Consider the following 8,729-nt stretch of genomic DNA (forward strand, 5'->3'; position numbering starts at 1 on the left):
CATAAATCATGGCTCATAGCACTAGTACTGCTTTCATAGCTCAACTTCTTTGGCTTCTGCTTTTCCTTTGTGGGATTCCGTCCCTTACTGTTGATCTCCACGTTGACTGTGCAGAATTGGAGCGGGAAGCACTTGTCCATTTCAAAGATGACATAGAAAATCTTTCAAGACGTGCAGACCAGTCATTGCTTGGTGAGATAATTAGACTCCTTCTTTTTGTTGTTTTAAAAAAAATTTAAATTACTTGTAGAGATGAGCATGAATCACTTCCATTTCCAATATGCCCAAAATATTGCTTCCTGAAACTTGAGATATCTCACTTTCTCTGGAACATTGGTTGACCTTGGAAACTTACTGAATCTCTTTGGAGTACTCCGCATTTACCCTAAAAGTTTAACCTTGTAGAAAATACACCCAACATATTATATATTTTATATTTTTTCCATAATATAATTATGTTTGTCATCCTAGCTATTAAAGTGATTCCTAAAACAAAAGATACGACGTTGGTAACGAATTAAAAATTCTCACTCACATCAATGTGTACAGTACGAATTCAGTACTCTTAAACTTGGTTTTGTAGAAGATATGTACAAAAACTTTTAAATCTTGATATTTCTTGTTTGTTTTTAAATTATATATGTTTCCCATTGTAAACGATCTGATCAAGGGTACTTGCTGGAAAGATCCAAAGTGGTAGAACTAAGATATATATATATATATATATATATATATATATATATTCTCCATCAAATTATGCTTAATTACTAATAATCATGACGAATGAAGTTGGTTCAGTAGTTTGCCCTCCCATTCACTTCTTCTGGGTTGTGGTTAGAATCCCACCTCCTCATTTTGGATTATAAATTTATTTTAATTCTGTGTCAAACAAGAAAAAAGAAGATTAATAAGTAGAACTTTTAAGTAATGGTTGATCACTAACAATGATTATTGGTGATAATTTTCAAATTCAAGATTTGTGTTGAAATTCCCCTACCTAGTTTATAAAGAAAAATAAAACTAATGGTTGACCAATCAAATTAATGATTACCCCATATGATGATGTACCATAACCAATCCAATCTACCTTGGGGAACCAAAAAAAAAAAAAAAAAAAAAAGGCCTTAGCGTGTTTTATTTTTATTATTTACTGTTAATCATCAAGGCTACTTGAACGTAGAATTTGATATATAAAAAAAATATGGATATTGACATTAGATGGTCCCATTAAAAACTTAATGGGTTAATTAGGCCATTGAATTGTATGTGTGTATAAATTACATTTTTTAAATAATTGTATAGTGTTTATTTTTTATTTTTGATAAATGTACACTGTTTTTATTTCAGTTATATAGACTCACCATAACATTCTTGATAAGCATATGGTCTGCATCTCTAATCCGTAATCATGAAACAGAACAGAGTATGTATTTACCCAAAAAAAAAAAAAAAAAACAAAAGAGCATGTGTCAATCTATATAAAATTAAAAATTGAAAAAAAATGAAAAACCTAATTAACAATTAGGGTCTTATTTAATATATACTTCTAATTAGGTTTTTTGTTGTGTTCAAGTTGTTATGTATTGCCTGAATATATACACCGTGATATTAAAAAGATAATATTAGGGCCAAAATCAAAATTTTCATATTTTGGAAAGTAAAATTGGTTAGAATGTAGTTTGACATATATAGATGTCAATGTCATTTTATTTTTTTTTTAAGTCATTTTGAGATTTCTTGAAAAAATACTATTTGGATTTTGTAAAACAACAAATTTAACCTTAATTTCTGTTAGAAAACTTAATTAAATTACTTTCAAGTCTTAAAATTCACAGACCCAAAGGGAAAAAAGAAAAAAGAAAAAAGAAAAGGCTAAAATTCCTATTATAAACTTTGAAAAATATTATAAAATTTTTATTTTCTATCGAAAATCTAATTTCCAGTCCCTTAAAATTTTGACATTTTCAAAACAAATCCTTAATTAATTAATTTCTCAAGCAATGTCTATCATATAAATGGTCATGTAACCTCAAGTATTTATAACGAATAATGAAACAACATTGCTCCTAATTGAATTACGCTCTATATGAATATATATATATATATATATATATATATTATCTATATAAGTAATAGGTCCCACCTCTCAAAATTACTGACGAACAGCAAAACAGAAGATGGATTTCTCCATACGAGCAGAAGAGTTTCCCTGGTCAAACTCACTGCATGCGTATATGGCAATGACATAATAAATTTTGCTTTGCTCCGGCTATATATGTAATAGCGCCATGAAATTAATTCACATATATTTCAAAAGCATGTGAAAAATATAGAAGTAGTAGGCTCTAGTACTACCGCTTCCATTCAACTTGTCAGGCTTTATAATATATATAATTCTGTTCCTTACTAATAAAACTCTGTTTCTGCCATGCATGGTGGCGATGTTGAAGCTGCAGGATGTCATGAAGATGAGAGGAAAGCTCTTTTGGAGTTCAAACATGGACTTATAGATCCATCAGGCAGGCTTTCATCTTGGGTTGGAGAAGATTGCTGTAAATGGAAAGGAGTAAGCTGTCACAATAGAACCGGACGCGTGGTTCACCTCAAACTTCGCAACCCTTGTTCGAACTGCGAATGGTTTGACGACATGTTGGGAGGTAACAAGATCAGTCCTTCTTTGCTTGTTTTGAAAGATTTAAATTACTTGGACTTGAGCGGGAACTTTTTCTTCGGAACCGAAATTCCTGCCTTCCTTGGTTCTCTACGAAAACTGAGATATCTCAATCTTTCTAATTCATTTTTTGTTGGACCAATTCCTCCGAATTTCGGAAACCTCTCGTGGTTGACTCATCTCGATCTCAGTGCCTTTGATGATAAACCCGTTATCATGGGAAATCCACATCATTTGGAGTGGCTTTCCCGTCTTTCTTTTCTAAAGTACCTTAACTTGGGTGGTTTGGGGTTTTCGTATGAATATAAGGCTATGATCCAAACTCTTAATAGCCTCCCATCACTAGAGGAATTGCACTTGCATAACTGTGGCCTTTCAAGTGCCGATCTTAATATTTCTTTTGTTAATTTCACATCCCTTAGGGTGCTTGACCTCTCCAACAATGACTTGAATTGCACATTACCTCACTGGGTTTTCAATCTTAAAAATCTGGTTCACCTTGACCTAAGTGGCTCCAGTCTATGTGGACAATTTCCTGATGGAATTGTTGATTCTCTTGAACACCTGGATTTGTCACACAATAGGATTGGAGGTCGCCTCTCAAGTAATTTGGGAAAGTTATGCAATCTACGGAATTTGAAACTGAGTCATAACGCCATTAGTGGTGAAATAACAGGTTTTGTCTGCATGCTCCAACAACAGCTTAGAGACACTGGACTTGGGATCCAATGCATTCATGGGAAATCTACCAGACACTTTGGGATATGTTAAGAGTCTAAAAGTTCTTCAGCTCCAGAATAACTCATTCCGAGGTTCCATTCCGGAATCCATTGGAAACTTAACGTCTGTTGAGCAAGTTTTCCGATGCAGAAATGAAAAGAGTTTCATCCCAGAAAGTATCGGACAGCTCTCCAAGCTTGTTGTGCTAGATATCTCAAACAACCCGTGGGAAGGTGTCATAACTGAAGCTCATCTCATGAATCTTTCCCGCTTGGAGGAGTTTTCTCTCGGTAATGAACTCCATAGCATTTCAGTGGTTTTCAATATAAGCTCTAATTGGATACCTCCTTTTAAACTCCGACACCTCATCATCAAATCATGCCAATTAGGTCCTAAATTTCCAACTTGGCTTCAAAATCAAAATCAGCTCATCACATTGGTACTAAAAAATGCTAGCATTTTTGACACCATACCTCATTGGTTTTTCCAATTGTATTTGCAACTTCAGACGCTAGATTTTGTTCATAATAACATTAGTGGCAGGGCGCCAAACAAATTAAGGTTTTTTCCTGGTTCAACCATGGATTTGGGTTCAAACCAATTTGATGGCCCTCTCACACTGTTTTCATCAAACATTTCCACATTGTCGTTAAATAACAATATGCTTTCTGGATCAATCCCTTCTGACATCGGCAAAGCAATGCCCATGTTAACATATTTAGATATCTCTTGGAACTCACTCAATGGAGGCATTCCATTCTCCATAGGTAATCTAACTGAATTGACATCCTTCATCATCTCTAATAATCATTTATCCGGTGAAGTTCCTGATGTGTGGAAACATAAGTTACCGTTGATAGTTTTGGATGCGTCAAACAACATGCTTTCTGGAACAATCCCCAAATCAATTAGTTTTCTACAAATGCTCACTTTTTTGCTTCTGTCTAACAACAATTTTTCTGGAGAATTTCCTTCCTGCTTGCATAATTGCTCATCGCATGTTAGTCTAGATCTTGGTGATAACAAATTTTCTGGGAAACTTCGGCCTTTGATAGGAGAAAACATGGTTGGGTTGATGAATTTACGATTAACATCCAACTTCTTCAGTGGAAACATTCCTACAGAATTTTGTGACCTTACCAGCCTTCACATCTTAGATCTATCACGCAATAATTTGTCAGGTCATATTCCACATTGCCTTGGTAATTTCGGTGAGATGAGATCCGACGACATATATTTTGTCGGATCTTCTACACTGGCATTAACTAATGGAAGCTTCAAGATAATGGCAAAAGGAAGAGAGCTAGAATATAAGTACCCCAAACTCTACCTTATTAATAGCATTGATCTATCCGATAATAACTTATCAGGGGAGATTCCTGTGCAGCTAACAAGTCTCATAGGACTGCAAACTTTGAATTTATCAGCAAATCGTTTGACAGGGAAGATTCCAGCAAACATAGGTAACTTGACAACGCTAGAAACTCTTGATCTCTCAAGAAACAAACTTTTTGGTCCAATTCCAGTCAGCATGATTTCTTTGACATTCCTGAATCATTTGAACCTCTCGTGCAACAACTTGACTGGAAAAATCCCAACAGCTAACCAGTTCTTAACCTTTGATGATCCATCAATCTATCAGGGCAATGCCGGCTTATGTGGAAAGCCTTTGGACAATGTTTGTTTGGGTAGCAGCCAATTTGGTACTCCAAGAGGAGAGAAAGAAGAGGAAGATGGTGATGTTGGGGATAAGACTGAGAAGGTAGGCTTGTACATCAGCATTGCACTAGGCTTTATTGTGGGGTTTTGGAGTGTTTTTGGCAGCTTGATCATTAACAGGTCTTGGAGATATACCTATTTTGGGTTTGTTCAAAGAGTGAATGATACTTGTTTTGTACTGTTTCATAGAATGTTTAGAGGAAGAAATGTAGCGGATTGAGTGATGCACTGAAATCTGAGCTGTTATCCTAGATGGCATCAATCTGGTTTTACTTTTATTTCTATTTAGCTTTGTCAGTTTTAAATTTCAATGATTGCCAAACGATGTGTTTTGGCTTAGACAATTAGTTTTGCTGTTTTGACCGTTTGTGGAATGTAAAGGTTATGAGCATATAGCTCAGCCTGCCATGGTTTTCGATTTCAGACTGTTATTTTGCAATTTTTAGATGTGTAATCTCTGTGAGAATTTTACTCAATAGAATAAAGGCCCGTAAGTCCCCTGACTTCAGGTTTCGTTAATTTTACGGTCTTTCTTCATCATTGGGATTTGGAAACAAACTCATTCACTTGCATTTTTCATGAATAATAATTTTTAGTGCAATCCAGTCTTTTCTAGTAGGTATAGAAAAATTCAATCCAGTACCAGAAAAATAATACAGCAGCTAATTAATCTCCATGCACAAGTGAGTAAATTAGATTTCAGCGGTTTATCTTTATAAATGCATTAACAATAAGTTCCGATATATTCATATTTACATTAAATTTCCAAATTGCTCAATGTACAGTTCTCTTTATATTATATTTTAAAATTTTTCTCTTGTTTTTTTAATTTATTATTTTTATTAGAAGCCTCCAACAAGTTGGTATATAATTAACTTTAGGGTGCCCTGTTTTCTTCCGCATGCACGATGAACAAAACAGAGGATATTAGAGAGTTGAAAGTTTAGGGAAGTAAGAAACAATTCTTGTTACTTTAGTTTAATAAAACAGGGCACTCTAAAGTTTTGATGGTTCCATTGGCAAGAAATTAGGAAACAAACAAAGAAAACAAGAACATGGGGGGCAACCGTAACGTGGAAAGACAAAAGTCTTCTAACAGCAACAAATCACTAGAAGATGCATGGAAACAGAGGTCTAACAATGCATGTGTGGTCAAAGAAGTAGAAATCACAATGCTAGGATTTCAGACACCATGCCTGATTGGTTTTAGCAGTTGAATTCGGAAGTACATGAACTAGAAGTTGATCATGCTAACATAAGTGCAGGGTGGCAATTAACTCATTATTAAGGTTCAAATAAGCGTGGTTCAACTGTCAATTTCAGCTCAAACTGCTTCGGTGGACCATGTCCTCTTTGAAAAATGATTGATTTTCTGGGCCAGTTCCTAATGGATTTGGCGAAATGATGCCATTGTTATCAATGTTAGACATCGCTTGGAACTCTTTAAAATGGAAGCATTCCATTTGTTCAGAAGTAGCCTAAATCAGTTGCCAACCTTGATTATCTCCAACAATGAATTCTATTTAGCAATGAAGTGTATTTTAATCTCAACTATAAAGCAGAGGAAAAGTATAGATGTGACTAGTTGCATTACAACTCATCGATATTGCATTGACTTAGAAGGTTTTCTTGACACCAAAAAATGGGAAATGCAAGTAGTCTTGTAAACACCCAACAAAAGATCAATAGGAGATCTGTGGAAAATAAATGTACATTTCCGAGTATCAAGGCTGATTATCTGGTGTAATAACAAAAATAAAGCAATGATGATTTTGTTTTCCATTTTTGGTTTCAAAGAAGAACCTTATTTAAATTTATAAGGTCCTATTTATTTGGTTATTGGATTTTGGGTGGAAAAGCTTCCCACATTTTATTTGTTTATTCATTTATTTTTTGGTCTTTTTTACATTTTTTGCCACGGTTTAAAGATTTTATGAGTCAAACATGGCCAAAAGAAGGAATTCATAGTTACCAGCTGAGGTAAATCTTTAAATAAGTTGTAGGTAAAGCAGCAGCATCGGCCACATCAACTCTACACAATATCCAATTGCAGTACAGAAAACAGATCCAATTTTTACATGCTTCCATGATGAAGAGTGGCAAGGCCAATATAACCATATCCGTTGAACTTCTTTTAGTTGTAATTGTTAGTGGAATTCGGTCCCTTAGTAAACTCTGATTTTGCCCTCTCCCTCCCCAATTATCTTTTTTGAAAAAAAAAAGAAGGAAGAAAAGAAAAGTATACATAGATTATTTTTGGAAGATCTTCAAGAAGGTCCTTTTTTTTTTTAATTAGGATGAGTTAAATCTTGAATTTAGCATTTAATTTTGGAAGGAATAAGAACATTCTGGAATTAAATTGTTAATCTTCTAGACAAATCATGATATATTATTACCATTATTTGTCATGTATCGTAACTAGTATCATTAAAATACCCTGCACAAAACGCTAAGAAAAAAAATCATTAAAAGAATTAAAAAGAAATAAAAAAAAAAAGAAAACTGATACCCCTCCTTTGGTTGTAACCTATATGTTTTCAGTTTTATGTTTTCGACTTTCTGTTTTCGATTTTTGATTTTTTTAAATTTTTTTCTATAATGTTTTACTTCGATTGTGTTTAATTAGCTCATGCTACAAGGTTTTACGCTATAATCAGCTTTTTTTTTTTTTCTTGGTCAATTAAAAAAGGATCTCTTAGTAGTATCATAAATACAAATCAAAAGTTCTATGTTATGCCAGATCTTAAACATGAGATTATCTAATGCAATAATGAAATTTGCCAAAATTTTAACCATAACTATCTGATTCAGAGTCACAAGTGTAATGGTCAATCAGCTAACTTCCACGGGTAGTAAGGTATAATTAGTTCGTGATAAAATGAATTGTATATTGCAGGCAAAAATAAAAAAATAAAAAAAAAGAATTGTATATTATTTATGATAAATATCAAATTTTGTCATAAAACTTTTGATCTAAAAATAAAAAATCATCATAAAAAGGGTGACTAAAAATCATGTCTTCGTTGGTGCATGGGAGAAAATCAATAACTAGACAATTACAATAGAATTTATTCATAATTTTCCAACTATTGATAAAGAGTCATAATTAGATCATGCCACTAAAAAAGTAAAAAAATAAAAGAAGAATTAAGACAATGTGACATCAATTAGGGATCTGAGACCGAGTCAAGCATTACGGTCACCATTTACCATTTTTGAGAATAATGCAATATCTTAGAAACTCGATGATGGGTCCCATTGTATGGAAATGTTTGAGTATCTAACTTCTAATATACTCCAATTTCGTCAATATATATATATATATATATACAGTCCAATTTCCAAAACCAAATGCTTAGAGCAGCTTAATTACCCAAAAAAAAAAAAAAAAAAAATTCCACAAGTCTTTCACACATAACTGTCTTCTGACGGTAGACTTTTGCTCTACTTAGCATTCCTGAATTTTATATCTTTTCTCATGCTTCCAATAAAGAAGAAACAAAAAACCAAAGTTAGGAGTCAGAATAAGCTGGCATTTTGGACTTCTGGAGTTGGTCAAACACGGACCATAATTTCATCTTTTAGTTCTCTCTAACAAAAATCTTTCAGGTGAACTACC

At 33.5% G+C, this 8,729-nt stretch overlaps 1 protein-coding gene across 1 annotated transcript; it reads left to right on the top strand.

Annotated features, from left to right (window-relative positions):
* Positions 1–2,428: 2,428 nt before the first annotated feature.
* LOC132799459 (receptor-like protein EIX2) lies at positions 2,429–5,330 on the top strand. Its single transcript, XM_060811291.1, has 2 exons — positions 2,429–3,217; positions 3,348–5,330. Exons 1-2 carry the CDS (start codon positions 2,429–2,431, stop codon positions 5,328–5,330), a joined length of 2,772 nt encoding a protein of 923 aa, XP_060667274.1.
* The last annotated feature ends 3,399 nt before the right edge of the window (positions 5,331–8,729 follow it).

This window comes from Ziziphus jujuba, chromosome 9 (assembly GCF_031755915.1).
Source record: "Ziziphus jujuba cultivar Dongzao chromosome 9, ASM3175591v1".
Taxonomy (NCBI): domain Eukaryota; kingdom Viridiplantae; phylum Streptophyta; class Magnoliopsida; order Rosales; family Rhamnaceae; genus Ziziphus; species Ziziphus jujuba.

Excerpts from the sequence above, each read along its gene's own strand:
- LOC132799459 (XM_060811291.1), top strand. The coding sequence starts at position 2,429 with ATGCATGGTGGCGATGTTGAAGCTGCAGGATGTCATGAAGATGAGAGG. Across the intron at positions 3,218-3,347 it reads GACAATTTCCTGATGGAATT|GTTTTGTCTGCATGCTCCAA; the intron begins GTTGATTCTCTT and ends GTGAAATAACAG.